Raw genomic sequence first — 15,631 nt, forward strand, 5'->3', positions numbered from 1 at the left:
GAACACATGTTTGGTAGGCTTTGCTGAGCGCTGGGAAGGAGGTTGGGTCACCTAAAGGAGATATCTGTTTTCCACCAGAAGGCCACACACCATGATTTACTCGTACCAGTCTGTTTATGGCAACTGTCTCTTATTACAGTACGCCGCCCAAGCTCGAGTGAAAACTCACCAACACTAAGGTAATTACTCACTGCCGTCGCAAAATCTCCAGCCTCTCCAAATAGAAACCACATGCCATAATAGACTGAACATATTCAAAATAGTACTTACAGTAATTTTTTTAATAAGTAGAAAATATGCAGCTTAACTGTTGGCTAATTTGGGGTCCAGAGACAATCGTGGTACAGAGTGTGCATAGGCATGAGACGAATTTTTGTAATTTGGGAGCCAGATTGGGAGTTTGTGTTAAACCTGGAGTCTGTAGAGCAATAAAAGCTGCAAGCAGGGAAGCTTCCCTTACAAGTTAGTTGCTTAAAAGCATGGCTCTGAGATTTAAAGGGTGTAATAAGGTCTAATAGGAGAAATCAAACCCAGCTTCTGTTGCTTTGATATGTGGAAGCAATTAAAGCTGATAACCGCCCCACATCTACTAAAGTTCAAGCAAAGCTTTACTTGGAAATAGAAGTCATGTGATGAAAAAGAGGCAGATCTTATAACGTGAACTTATCTGAGAAGTCCTGGCTCCTGAGAATATCCATGGAGGTCAAGGTGGTGCAATTGATTTAGACACAGAATCTCCTCCAAAGTCAGTGGGGCGCTGGGTGTGTGCTTCACACCCAGGCTTCAGGTGACAGTCCCCAAGAGTAAGATTACTCCAGGGAGCAAGGGCTTCGGACCCGGGCCCAAAATTGAGAAGCCTGTGGATTGAATAGACTGCCTGGTAAATGCAAGAGCCACCTTGGGCAAGCAGCATCTCATAAAATAGTTTTAAATATCTTTTATGCTCCAAAAGGTAAAGTCCTCATTACAACTGTTAATTGTTTGATTGAGATTTTAATAATAAATATTTACAGATTTTAATGGTATTGCCATTATTGGTTTAATTTAGTTTTAAAACCAAGATAAAATGTATTTAGTCAAATGATTAATTTGTATCTCCCATGACAGTTTGTAAGGAAATCTCTTAATTGTAAGTGTTTTTGCTTTTCTCTGGGGTAGAATATTTCTTGGTTCTGTGGACTTTTCGATATATTAACGGAGAATAATAATTTAATAACGTATCAATGTTCTTTAAGGGAGAACTTTCCAAAATTTAGGAAGACCAGATCTGTGTCAATACACCCCTTTTCACCTGCTCACTGCTTCAAGCCTAAGTGAAGCTTTATATTTAATAGTCATGTGAATAAGGAGCAAGCCCTCAACATAACCTGGCAGAAGATCAAAACTTCACAAAACATGATTTGTTTCTAATTTACAAGGCGAGGCTACTGTATAACGTATGCTTTTGAGACTGTTTTTCTGGAAACATATATATGATGCGATGCTCTGCTGCTATATGCTAGGCATAATATATATAACATATATATATCTTATCAGTGTTGATAAGAGTTATCCTGCTTTACACAAGGAATTGGCCCATAATATCCAAGATGAAGCTTGTGCAAATCTATGGATACGTCACTCAAGTTACCATTTTAGTCAGTTTAATTTTGTTTTCTGTGATTAACCTGATGGGAGCATGGGGAGCTTTTGGTGTGAGACCTCAACGGTGAAGGTAAGGGGCCTGATTCTGTACTGTGAAGTGTGGAGGTGACTTTCTTTTGTGTGAGCAGAAATCTTATGCCTGCAACTAGCTGAAAAATAGGAGAAAATAGCAGAAAAATCAGAGCTTCATACTGCAGCAAATAAATGACAAATACTCCTATATTAAATAAAAAATAGTTCTATGTTAAATAGGCAAATAAAAAAAAATCCAAAAAAAGATACAGAAAGTACTTATTCAGAGAAAAATCAAGCATTTTCAAGGGACTAGAATAATTTATCTCCTCTTCTCCTCATCCTCCCTCTACTCTCCTCTTTTCTGTTTTTGTCTTCCTTCTTGTCTCTCTTTTTCCTTTCTCCTCCATCCTTTTTCTTCTTTGTTTTTCATTTTATTTGCTCCGTTTTCTTTCTTGTCTTTCCTTGTGAATGAAGATTTCCAGCGTGAACGGTAACAGATACACAGCAACAAACATTCTTCCTGAATTACCGCATTGCAAATTTCCTCTGTTTGGGCCCAATTCTGCACTCTTTACCCCACCAATTGTCCCAGGGATGTCAATGGGATGTGAACAGGGAAAACGGGTGCACCAGGCAGGATCAGGCCCTGGAACAATAGGAGCATCGTTGCCGAGATATGAAGCAGCCTGCTGAAGAGGTAAACAGTTAAGAGACGACAACAAGTGGTCAGGTTTCTCAAGGGCAGAGATTTAGAGGAGCAGGAAGGTTAGTGCGGCCCCGGTGCGAGTGGAAGTTAGAGGACGTGATTGCAGTTCATGGGAACCGAGAGTGCAGGATGGGATACATTCAATGGAGTTTCCTTTGCAGGCTCAAAATAGAGCCATTGTAAATTATGTTAGTCTGTCTCAAATAATGAAAATGATTGTTAAAAAGGCCTCAGAATACACAATGTGTATTGTTGTGTGGCTTTGATGTGTGAAAGATGAGAGCTTATGATATAACACAAATTAAATAAAAATAACGTGGCCACATGCTTTTTCCTGGCTGGGAAAAAAAAAAATTTAAAAAATTAAGAAAAAAAGGATTTCTTACAGAGGGATAACACTGCTTACTGATAATGTTGCTGCCTTGTTTTTAAACAAGGCTGGAGCTGATACTGTTAGAAACAAGGTAGTGAGCGGCACAGACAAATTTTAGCGTAATGAAAAGCTCAAGACATAGCACAGCCTTGGGACCTGCCCAATGCCCCTGCTCGTCCAAAAGATGCCAGAAAGGGACATAAAAAGGCTCTGGGGAGCTTTATCCTTTTCCAAAGTGCATATTAACTTGCAGACTTATAACTTGGTTGCTGCCCCAATTTGCTCCCTAAGGTTTGTTGCAGCCAGAAAATCGGGGACCTGCAAAATCCCATTGGTTCAATGACGTGGTTCACTCTTCATAGTGTCTCCCTGTGCACCACCGGGACCACTTCCAGCCTCTGCGCCTGGAAGTGGTTGCTGGAAGCAGTGCTCCGATATCTGCCAAGTCAGATATCAGGTCCTTGAACTCCTAGATCTCCTCCCCTCTGAGGTTTCAGGTTTTCTCCAAGTTCTTCTTTTGTGAGGCTGAAGCTTTTCTCATCCCAGAGGAGTTTGAAAGGAAATCCATCAAACTGTTTTGAGCATCAGACACGCAAATAAATACAGCTGCATTCTTGAAGGAAATTGTTGTTGAAATATTGCGTACTCTTTCATGTGCAAGAGACAAATAAGCGATATTATGCCTAGTAAAGTTATTAAGATGTGGAATTTAGAGTTAACAGTATCCCGGACACCTATAGGGACTGTACGCATTACATGAATGGAAACGCTTTGAACATGTGGGAGTACCAGACTGAGGTTACTCTAGAAGATCTAGCCTGGAATTTCATGAAATTACCTTCTTAATTGTAAGTGGGGAAAAAAATGGTGTTGATAAGAGTATGCACTTGGAAATACCTGGTTGTCTCCTCCTTCACCTCTTTCCTATCATTGTGGCCTTGCAGACTGAAAGCTCTGTGAGACTGCTCTGTCTGTCACCCCTCTGGTCCTGCAAATATTTGTTTTAATGACTTTCCATGTGTGAAAAGTGACGTAAATGGATGTCATTTGAAGATACAAGTGCTCGCTCGCTCAGGAGCAGCACGGGTTTGTACGGTGTTGCAGCACCGAGACACGGCTCTTGGTGGGGCTTTGGGTGCTGACGCAATATGGACTAAAGGTACCAAATATGCAGCGTTTGTGCAATGCAAAGAGCAAGCAAGCACACTTTGTCTTTTAGTGATTTCAGACCTTTTCTGGTTTGTTGGAGTGGGTTTTGGTGCTGACTTTAGATATTTGTCTGCTGGGGTGCCTTGCTTTTGAATATTACAACAGTTTTTTGTATATTTCTGCACCTAGAGTTCTCCTTACGGCTTCCTAATAGACATTTGGTGGGTAAAAAAGTGGTGTTATTTGCAAAATTTTGGGGGTGGGGGCAATTACCATAAAGCCTGAGATGTGTTGTTGTTGTTGTTTACATACAGGTGAGGTCTGCCATAAATCCTATACTCAGTTTTCAAACCTTTGTCGTCATAAGCGCATGCATGCTGATTGCAGAACCCAAATCAAGTGCAAGGACTGTGGACAAATGTTCAGCACTACGTCTTCCTTAAATAAACACAGGAGATTTTGTGAGGGCAAGAACCATTTTGCAGCAGGAGGATTTTTTGGCCAAGGCATTTCACTTCCTGGAACCCCCGCTATGGATAAAACGTCCATGGTTAATATGAATCATGCAAATCCGGGCCTTGCTGACTATTTTGGAGCCAATAGGCATCCTGCTGGTCTTACCTTTCCAACAGCTCCTGGATTTTCTTTTAGCTTCCCTGGCCTGTTTCCTTCAGGCTTGTACCACAGGCCACCTTTGCTACCTACTGGTTCTCCTGTTAAAGGACTACCGAGCGCAGATCAGACAAACAAAAGCCAAAGTCCCCTCATGACAAATCCTCAGATACTGCCAGCCACCCAGGATATTTTGAAGGCACTAAATAAGCAACCATCAGTAGGGGAGAATAAGCCAGTGGAGCTTCAACCAGAGAGGTCCTCTGAAGAGAGGCCGCATGAGAAACTCAGTGACCAGTCAGAGAGTAGTGACCTTGACCTTGACGATGTCAGTACCCCCAGTGGCAGTGACCTGGAAACCACCTCGGGCTCTGATCTGGAAAGTGACATTGAAAGTGAGAAAGAGAAATGTAAAGAAAATGGTAAAATGTTCAAAGACAAAGTAAGCTCTCTTCAGAGCCTGGCTTCAATAAATAATAAGAAAGACCACAGCAATCATTCCATTTTCTCACCATCCTTAGAGGAGCAGACTGCGGTGTCAGGAGCGGTGAATGATTCTATAAAGGCTATTGCTTCTATTGCTGAAAAGTACTTTGGTTCAACAGGACTTGTGGGGCTGCAAGACAAAAAAGTCGGAGCCTTACCTTACCCTTCCATGTTTCCCCTCCCGTTTTTTCCAGCATTCTCTCAATCAATGTATCCATTTCCTGATAGAGACTTGAGACCGTTACCCTTGAAAGTGGAGCCCCAATCACCCAGTGAAATAAAGAAGATCCCAAAGGGAAGCTCTGAGTCTCCCTTTGACCTCACCATAAAGCGTAAGGAGGAGAAGCCACTCACTCCCATACCCTCAAAGCCAGCAGCCCCCTCTGCAGCAAGCCAGGACCAGCCTCTAGATCTCAGCATGGGCAGCAGAAGTCGAGCCAGCGGCATAAAACAAACTGAGCCTCGGAAAAACCATGTCTTTGGAGAGAAGAAAGGAGGTGACCTCGAGCAAAGGAAAGTTTCGGAGTCCTCCTTGCAGCATGCCAGGCCCACCCCGTTCTTTATGGATCCCATTTACAGGTAACAGACTATATGTATCGCTTGGTCCGGGCAGCTGGGTCTGCCAGGGCCACCTGCCTGCAGATGCAGGACAACCCTGTTTCTGTCCCGCCATCCCTGGAGGTGACATCCCAGCACCTGGGGATGGTGTGGCCCAGGCTGCGTGCTGAGCTGTGCACACTGCCTCAAATCCAAGCTGCTCGGAGCAAACTCTGGGTCTAGTGACACTGCAATTAGCAAGTCTTCATGACTGTCCTTGTTGCAGTGAGTCATTAGTTTAACCTGCGCAGATTGACATGCAGGTGTTGAATATATTCTCTTATTCAGAAATGAATTGGCATCAGTATTGAATATTTCTATAGTTATGGTGTATTTGACATCACTGGTTTACCCCAAATTCCTTTTCTTCCAAAATGCTTCCCACTCGCCTTGACTGCCCTCTGCCTTCCCTGGAAATCAGAGCATCTCACTCGGTTGCCAGTTGTACACCACCTTTTCAGTGCCTCCTGAATTATGTAGGAGTATCTCATAAGTACAACAAAGAAGCAAATTTATCCTAAGTTGTATAAAAAGTATGGAAATCGAGAGTGATTTCTGCCTTTTTTTTTATGCACTGATGTAAGCAATGGGCATTTCATTAATATGATTGAAGGCGCAGTGTCTTTGTGTTTACAAAGCCCAACCAACGGGCTAGTTAATCTGATCCACCTTATGAAATCAATGGGAGCCTTGTTGTTGGCTTCAGGGGGTGCACAAGGAGACATTGTCAGTGAGCTGAGGTTTTAAAAATTGGTGGTAAAATCCTGAGCCCGTGGTGTTTTGCAGTAGTGCTGAGATGGAGCTCACTGGGGTCTGGATTTCACCTATGTCCTGTGTATGTTGGCCCCTCCTTATCCTTTGCGTTTCTGCTTGTATATCTGTAACCAACCAAAGTCAGGCATCTAAATTAGTTTAGAGAAATATTAGCCATAAAAATATTTGTCTGCAATACAAGTGACTGATTTTACAGCCTATTATTAAAAAAAAAAAAGCTACTGCCATGTAAATCATGTTAATTTATTACTCTATCTGAAAAAGAAATGCTGTGGGCAAAGTTTTTGGACAATGCTCTTGTATGAGACAACGGTTATGCGTTATGAAGAAACAGGATATGATGCTATTTACTGCAATGGTTTTATTCCTGCCAGATTGATATCTGTATTAGACCATAGGTTTTCTTTGCGTCATATTAATTTTAAATGCCTGAAGCAATGGAAATAATGATCCGTGTTTTATGGTCCTGCATTACAAACTAACGAAATCTGTACAAATTCTGGCAGTGTAGCATGAGGCCGGTTGTTACCAAGTCGTCTTTTGCTGTGAGTTACGTCTACATACAGACAACAGAATCTGTACCTTAAAACATAAGCACCGGAAAAAGCAAAACCCCTGAATTTCCATGCTGCTGCTGAATTGTCCGTGCTGTGTTTTGCTGCCTAAATGCCCACATGAGTTGATGGCAGCCTTTGTTGCTGGCACATCGGATTCGGTGCGTTCCTGCAAGCCGGCCTTCCTCGCCCTGCTTGTGCCCGGCCAGCTAAGCCCGCTCCGGGAGAGGTTTCCAGGGTGGTGGCTGCGATGTCTCGCACGGGCAGACCAGAAGGGACCCATTGCTCAACGCTTCTGTTGCCTTCAATTCCTCTCCTCGGAGTGGAGAGCACACTCGATTGCCTTATTTCTTCATGAAAGTGCTCTGTAGTTGGTCATTGGTTCCTATTATAATTATTACTGGTCTTTTGAAATGGGATTATTTCCTATGTAAATGGTATAATCTCCCTTTAATGGTGATTCGCAGCCCCCACCTGCAGTAATGAGTTCCATGCGGGAATGGAGAGTTGACTGTACTTCCTTATCTTTTACCGTTATCTCTGAGAAACAAATTACTTGATGTATAATTGACTATTTTAAACATGAGTAGCTGTGTAATTGTTAATATCTGAGACTGATTCATCACAAGCAAATCTAATTTTAACATTTACAGAGTAGAAAAAAGAAAGTTAACTGACCCACTGGAAGCTTTAAAAGAGAAATACTTGAGACCTTCCCCGGGATTCTTGTTTCATCCACAAGTAAGTATTTTGGGAATTTTGGTGTTGTAAACAAGCCTGTTGATGCTTCAAAGCAGGTGCAGAGAAATGAATGCAGTCTTAGTCATTTTTGGATTTCCTAAACCACACAGTTTTTGCTGTACCATTGTGGTAGAAAAGCATAAGCATTGTTCTGAGCTTCTTGATGTTTTGCAGATGAAACAACATGTTTTGATTATAGAGGAAGCCAGATTCAAACTACATGTATGTTTTAGAACCGTGTTCCTCCACAACTCTAGTGTAGCTACCAACATTTGCAGCTACCCGTGTCTTCCTCAGCACTCTCCTGTGCTCCGGGCCGTTGTAGTCAATATTGACTACAAGTAGATGATGGAGATTCAAAGTTGAGCCAGGAAAGCTGAGCATCCCAGTTGTTCTATATTTAAGGACTCCCAGAAAAGAGATAAAACCTTCCACCCAATGCTTTGAAGTCTCATAAGCAAACGCTCCATGTCTTTTTTGTAGCTGTTGTGGGCTTTAGCGTGTGCGGTAACTTTGTAGGATCCCTGCTCCTCCATACCTGAAGACGTGCCATACGAGAGGGCTGCTGGCTTGTTCTTAGGCCATAACCCTGCTGCTAATTTGCTGGATAACAAAAATGCAGGACGGTGTCCCTAAAATGGTGTAACAACTGCAAAGTGTATGTAGTATAGAAAAAGTACCTGTATGCGAACTACACGTTGCTTTTCTTCAACAGCACCACACCCTCATTTTGTCCTCTTTGCTAAGGAGGTCTTGCTAAAATTTGGTTTAGTCTTATGCCTGAAATAAAAAACTCTGTGGTATTTGCAAATTTGAATGCCTTGCTGACTACAGGCTGTTTCATCCTAATAATGGCACCCCATGGAGAGTGGTTTCTCTCCATGAAGTGAGTGATGCTGTTAGAGCAGCTAAGGGGCTGTAAATTAATTGTGAATTATTTAAATGAAGGCATTTTAGGTATTGTATCGATGGAAGAAACAATATTATTTTACTTAGCCAGCTTTTCACTAGGTGTAAATCGATGTTGTTTAGTGAAGTTGGACTCGAGGGGCTCTCTGAAGGTTTTGTCTGATAGCAGCAGGAGGTAGCATCGTTTGTGGGTGGGAAAAGAGGCTGTTTGGGTAAAATGCACCATTAGGAGTTTGGCCGCGGTGGACGGGGAAGGAGTTGGATACACTTCTGCATAGTGTTGTATGACTCTGAGGTACACGGGGAACTGGACGAGGGTTAATGGGAATTAGGCAAGGGTGGTGTAGGTGTGCAGGTGAAATGGAGATCTTGGGTGTTTTGCCATTAGCGGGCAGGACGTTGGGATTTCACCCTTCGTGTTTTTCACAGAGAGTTGATTAAATCTATTCTTGGTGCCTGAGGAAGGTCCCAGCGTGGTCACCAAGTCTGGTGGTCACCAGCTGAGGTGGGCCAGAGCCAGCACCTCAGCACCTTCTGGCAGGAGGGGAAACTGTTTGTGCCCCCATGTTGCTGAACACATGCGTGGGAGCACAAAAATACACCTGTTAAACCTTTTTGCCCATTTTTCCACATTTCTCATTGTGCAATAGAAAAAAACAAAACAAAACAAAACATGGTAAAGACTGGCTTTTGTTTTATCGCTTGCCTAGCTGCTGGGGTTAACGTCTTTAACTTGGTGTGAGATGGATGGAGACAAAGGTCATGAGTGTAACATGCATTCTTAATACATTGTAAAAGAAAATTAAACCGCCATCACATGTCCTGTCAAAAAAGTAAATGCCAAAACCTGCTTTCTTGCTGACTTTAATAGAAAGGAGTCTCCTGTTTGCAAAGGCAGAACTTGGTTCGGTATTTATAGAGGACTGGGGACCAGCTTGCAGAAAAGCCGTTTTTCCTTTATAGTCCTGTTCACCCCTGTAAAAGTACAGGTGTGGAGTGCACTGCAAGTTTTCATTTTCTGCTGGCAGGATTTATCTATGTGAAATATGAACAAAATTATTGTTTGCGTCCTACAAGTTTGTGTTTCTGTAGGTGAGTTTATTTCTGCAATGTGCCATCTGGTGAAGCAAGAATTAATTTTTTTTTTTTAACTGGGTAATACAACAGCTAGCAGGTGGATCTTTAAAACAGGCTTCTGAAATAGAGATTAAAGACATAAACCCTGCAGTCCTTACCCTGTCGCTGCCTGGGCAAAATTCCTCCTAGTGGCAGTGGCTCGAAAGCTACGAAAATTAGATCATTTAATTGTATTTCACAATGATTTGCCATTACAAGGATTGCACATTTAGGGAGAGAACGCTCCAATGCAACAAATCACTCAGAATAACATTTTAATTAGTATCTTTACATAAAATCTTAATTAGTAAATTGATTGCAATGAGGGTTCCAATGCAGGAATAATGTGTTGTTTTTGTTTCAATTTTGCTACCAGTTCCAATTGCCTGATCAAAGAATTTGGGTAAGTTCATTGCTTATATTTTTGCTTTAATCATTGTGAAATAAATTGCATAAGAAAAATATAATATGAAAGATAACTTACTACTCAATTACGGAGCATGCCACACTTTCCTACAGAGTGTTGTAGCCTTAGTGAATAAATATCCTCTTGTTTCAAATTGGCTTTACTTTTACCTATCTAATCTTGCTGGTTTTATTTGGTGAAGGCAATGAGAGCTTTACCTGAGTGAGGGTTTCAAAATGCAGTCTTTGTTTATATTTAACTGAAATTGTTCCAAACTCTTTCCTTCAGAGATTGCAATGAAATTTTCAGGCTGAAATCTTGTTAGATTGCAATAGGTGTAAATATTTAATCTACATTCAAGACATTAAAACAGAGAGCCTCAGAGCACTTCATGTTTCTCTCTCGCTTTGACTTCAGTGGGAAATAGTCTCTTTAATAGCTTTGAAGTTTCGAGCTTAATTGCTCATTACTGTACTTAAAGCACAAATAAAACACCCATTTAATTGCCACGTTTGGGTCAAATTTGCCCTGTGTGTATACTTATGTCATCCCCCTTATGTGAAAAGGAATTGTGCTTTTAGTACTATGGGATATATTTGAGCTTGCTCTTCTATTTTTATAAAATTTTATTCTTAATACATCTAAATCGTTCACAAAAAAAAAAGCCATAGCAACTGCTTTTGCAGATGCAACTCAAATAACACGGTGTTTTGCTCTTGCGTTGCTGGCTCCTCAGCTGTAGCACTGAACCCATAAATACTTGTCCCAGATTTTTCACAACCTTCGGGCTTCGGAGTGGAGAGCTGGAGCCAGCCGGCTGCGGCTCGGGTCCTGGCTCGCTCTCGCTCAGCACTCGCAGTGCGACGTGGACTCATTTCACAAGACGAAGCCAGAATTTTGCAAAATGAGATTGGAGATTTCCACGGGCTCTTTGCCGCGTGGGTCTCTGTACGGGGCTGCTGCAGGAGCCCTCAAAGATGCTGCCCCTGCAGGCAGGGGCTTAGCCCTGCTCTCCTCTGCGTGCCATCCCTGGCACGCTCCAAAAGCAGCAACACACCTTTGGCTTTTAATCCCATTTTCTGCCTGTAAAACGATGGTTTGTGCAGTTGCAAAAGATGCACAAGGATCCTGAGGGGAAAGGAGCTAAGCAGGCACCGAAGGATTCATAGATGCTGACTGAGCTCAGCAAATAGGAGGTAGGGTTAGATGCCAGGCTTGGAGAGCACAAGAAGTGGTTGCCAAACATTATTTTTGCAGTAAAGGCAGCACTATGTTGTGATTTGGCCCAAGCACCCTGAACCCTCTGCTCTCAGAAATGAGGCTCTGCTTGGGCATATTTGGGAAGTTGCAAAACCCAGTGCAGTCTGTTTCTTCTCTCTGTTTTCCTTGATGTTGGCTTGGTCCCCAAGTTTCCATCATCCTGCTTTTTCTTGTGAGCATATGTCTCCTGGCCATGCTAGTGCTTGAGCAGCTGCAGCAGAAATAGGTAAAACAGAAAGTGCCTGGAGCAGGATGCTGATTCATGGATGAATCTTCATCTTGAGAGATTTGAATATGTCACGCGAGCCTTTCTATCTCAATTCACAGTTGCATGTGCCATATATTTCAAGATTATTTTAGATTGATTCTCGTTGTTTGGCAGGAACACTATAGTGCAAATCAATGGGCAACACTCTCTCTTGAATGGATCGCTATTTATTTAGTCTGTAGACTCTTTCATCCTCTTCTGGTCCTATCAAGAGAAGGCTGCTATGAAGAGGTTCTATAGTTATAGTCAGACTTTATTTGCAATAGCTTTATGGGGAATAATTGTAAATAATTAAAATAATTTTACAAATACATGAAAAGAAATTTGGTGAGTGTATTAACAAAGCTTTTCTTTTACTGGGCTTATTTTAGGACATGATCCATTCTGTTAGATCAGATAAATCCCCACCAACTGCATTAATACAAATAGAGTTATTCTGGAACCGTACTGCAGATCAGCAGGAATTTTTCACTACCGCTTCATAAAGCTCGGCCATATGTGATAGGTCTCTTGGACATGAATATAGCTCAGCCAGGTTCCATGGCTGGATGTCCAAATGCACACAGTTTCAAGACAACAAATTCACAAGCTGTAGTTTTTAGAGAAAGCGTTATAACTTGAACTGGGGAGGAAGAAATCCTGAGCTCTAGTAGTTGGGTTTTCAAGATTTCTCTAAATAACACTAGTAAAAATAGAAAGCAAACATTTGAACAATTTTTTTTTTCCCATGAGTTATGACCATAAAGTCAGTTGTTTTTGCGATAATAGCAACGAAGGAGTCATGTTTGTAAGACATGAGGTCATGTAATTCATGACATTGTCTTCTAGATTATTTCATATCATCAGGTTATTCTTAAAAAGCAGCAACAACAAACCTTGCTTTATTTATGCTACTTTTTCTTCTGTTGGTTAATAAATTTTAAGGCAAATATTCAAGGCCCCTGCTGATGATATCTTGCCCATTGAAATGTTTATAAATACTTGTTTTAGCCGATTATGGTAATGTCTGCATTTTTGAGTCGGAGCTGGGGAATTGCGACTGCATATTAATTTGCGTCAGTCGGAGGTTAATAGCCTCTCAGGGAGTGGGAGGGAGGTGGGGGAAAGCTGCTTCCTTTTCCAGACATCTGGACGCAGATAGAGTCAACAACTCATATATGTAAATCAAAAGTTACTGTTCTATATAAAATACTGTCATTCACTGATCTCAGATTAGGAGCAGACATGAGTTGTCCATAAAGCAATAGCTGTATGTGAAGTGTTCCATAGGATCTTATTGTTCTCCTACCTCCTCAGAGAGCTTTCTTCACGGATGTGGCAACTACACGAATCTCATCCTTGGGGTCAAGCTGTGCCTTCCCCCCTGTGCCCTGTTCAGGAATCACCACAACCCCTGGGCACTTGGTTGGGGTGCAGACCCTTCCCAAAAGTGCTGCCCAGCAGCTCGAGCCACACACGTGCCTCCTTGGTGGTCCCCAAGGACCATCGCCGGAGAGACGAGGTGGCCACGAGCACCCACCTAACCTCCCAGGACAGATGCTATCGCTAACAGCCTGCTCCAGGAGTTTGGTGGATTGCTGACCAGTACCACCTCCATGGTCAATGCAGCTCTTTTGGAGGTAACTCTTGCTTTTGCAACCAGCCGTAATGGTGTTTTGAAGGAGTAAGAGCTGCTTCATTTGTTTATCAGCTGAAAGAGGGAGTTTCATAGTGTAAGAGGGAAAAGTCACATAGTTAGTCCAGAAAAAAGCTTGAAAAAAAGGGTGAGAATAAGTTTGTGATTTTTACAATCATTGAAGATTACCAGTGAGTCCACCTAGGGCTGTCACTGGGATCTGAACTGGCGTATGTCTATAAATGACATTGGAAGAAGGGTGGCCAGGCAAAGCGCAGAGTTTGTGACTGCTTATTGAAAATAGATAAATCCAAAGCCTGACTATGAAGATTTCATGGAAGATTCACAGAAAGTTGAGTCACAGGGGATTAAAATAGCAATAAAACTCAATGTCAGTAAGTACCCAGTAATACTGAGGGGAAAGTGTGACTCTAAACTCATGTCATTCAGAAAAAAAGATCTTGAAGTTGATAGTTTTATGAAAATATCTTCCAAGTACTCAGCAGAAAGCAATTGAAGACACCATTATGTTATGCTGCCTTCAGCTCTTGAATACAGCTGAAGTCCCTCTCAAAAGGACATAGTAGAATTAGAAAAGACACAGAAAAGTGCAACAATGATCAGAGGTAGGGAACAGCTTCCATACAAAAAGAGACTAAGTAGATTTTGATTTTTTTCAGCTTGGAAAATAAATGCCCAAGGGAGCTGTGCCCCAGCTCTATGAGACCATGAATGGTGAGCAGAACCTGAATGAGAAATGGTTATTCATTAGTTTTTACAATACAAAAAAAAAAAAAAAAAAAAAAAAAAAAAGAGGGACACCCAGCTGAATTATCAGGCAAAAGGCTTAGAAGGAACAAAAGCCAGTATCTTTTTATATGCACCTAATTAAATTGGCAAACTCTCCTTGACAAAAATGTAAATGGCTTTGAAAAGGGTTTAGCCAAATGAATGGGAGCAGCAGCCACCGATGGCCGATCAACACCATAATCGAGACGCAACCTCGAATTAAGGCTCTTGCAGCTCTCATTGCTGGTGCGTGACAGAGGACACCGGGAAGAAGGTCTGTCCCTTGCCCGCCCTCCTGCATGTCCTCTGGGGCCACTGCTTGAAAACGGGGCACCGGCATCCCAAAAGCGTGTGTCACATGTTCATAATTCCCGCTTGGGTTCGGTGCCTGAGTTAGTCTTCAGTGGGACAAACCCTGGATTTCATATTACTCAGTTAATATTTTGCAAGTAGACTGATGAGCAGGGGCTGTCTACCTGCATAGAAATTAATAGAGAGCTTGTTGTGGGTCTGGGCTGGGAGGATTTTATGAGCTGTAACAAGGCCGTGCGCTCAAGTGCCCGTCTCACAATTGGGAATTGCATCCTGAAGGCCCTGACCACCACCACGCTCCAGGCGTTCTTGTGGAAATGCCCCGATTTTGGTTCTTGTGAGCCCTCTCTCCAGCAGGTAGTAACCGCTGTAATTATCCTGAGAGCAGCAGAGCGACACAACCTCATATCAGCAAAGGCTGCAGGCCGAGCACTTCCCGTCGTTGCTGCTGCATTTCTTGAAAAATATAAATCATACCAGGTAACTATATGGATCAGCCTTTAAAAAACAAAACACCACCAAACAACAAGCACAACAGTCACGCCGATGGTGAGAAACGTATTTTTGGAAAGCAAGTAATACTTTAAAAGAATTGGAAGTGCTTGTGTTTCCTCTGCATGAGGGATTTAAGATTAGATGCTGATTTCATACCTATTTTGGGACTGATGTAATCCTGGAGGCAGTGTTGGAGGTAGTGCTGATCTGCATTGCTGTACATTAGAGAAGAATCAGTCTCAATTTCTCCTCTGCAAAATCCTGGAAACAAGAACTAAAAACGATAAGCATGACTAAGCCATTTTAAATGTAAAGGGGAAAATAGTTGCTTTAATATATTACTGTAGGGGACCATGTGCATGAGAAATGGTGATCCAAAAATGATTTAAAACCACTAGATAATGAAACAGACTTGAATATTAAATATACATAAATAAAACATTTATTATACTTCTCAATGCCCTTATTATTCTTCACCATAAATATGTGCTATCATAACCCATGCACTGTCTTGTCACTGCTAATCAGCCCGAAGGCCAAAGGTCATTTTTCATTTAAACCATTTCTTTTCCACAACTGCAAAATAGATGAATTAATTATCGTGGGGAACAATTAGAAGGAATTAAAGGCAGTGGAAAGGCAATTCTAAAAGCTTTAAGAACCAATTCTGACTAAAGAAAAAGATGAAGTCATATAAAAAGAAATATATGGTAATGTTGAGTTGTATGGGTTGATAATGACATCTCGGTGCTGAGATAGAATTACCTCCTCTCCCAGCAGCATCATCATTACATATCTCACGCCTGTGAT

The 15,631-nt window shown here is 41.9% G+C and overlaps 1 protein-coding gene across 8 annotated transcripts in view; it reads left to right on the forward strand.

Annotated features, from left to right (window-relative positions):
• Positions 1-15,631, forward strand: part of MECOM (MDS1 and EVI1 complex locus) — a 338,062-nt gene that overhangs the window by 310,060 nt on the left and 12,371 nt on the right. For 4 of the 8 annotated variants that reach the window (XM_065640072.1, XM_065640073.1, XM_065640076.1 and 1 more), the window contains 3 exons: positions 4,202-5,564; positions 7,564-7,651; positions 10,053-10,079. In XM_065640072.1, the coding sequence (XP_065496144.1) occupies positions 4,202-5,564; positions 7,564-7,651; positions 10,053-10,079 (1,478 nt within the window). The remainder of the gene's footprint in view (positions 1-4,201; positions 5,565-7,563; positions 7,652-10,052; positions 10,080-15,631) is intronic. The other 4 variants (XM_065640074.1, XM_065640075.1, XM_065640078.1 and 1 more) reach the window with 3 other exon arrangements.

The sequence above is a fragment of the Caloenas nicobarica genome, chromosome 8 (assembly GCF_036013445.1).
Source record: "Caloenas nicobarica isolate bCalNic1 chromosome 8, bCalNic1.hap1, whole genome shotgun sequence".
Lineage (NCBI taxonomy): Eukaryota > Metazoa > Chordata > Aves > Columbiformes > Columbidae > Caloenas > Caloenas nicobarica.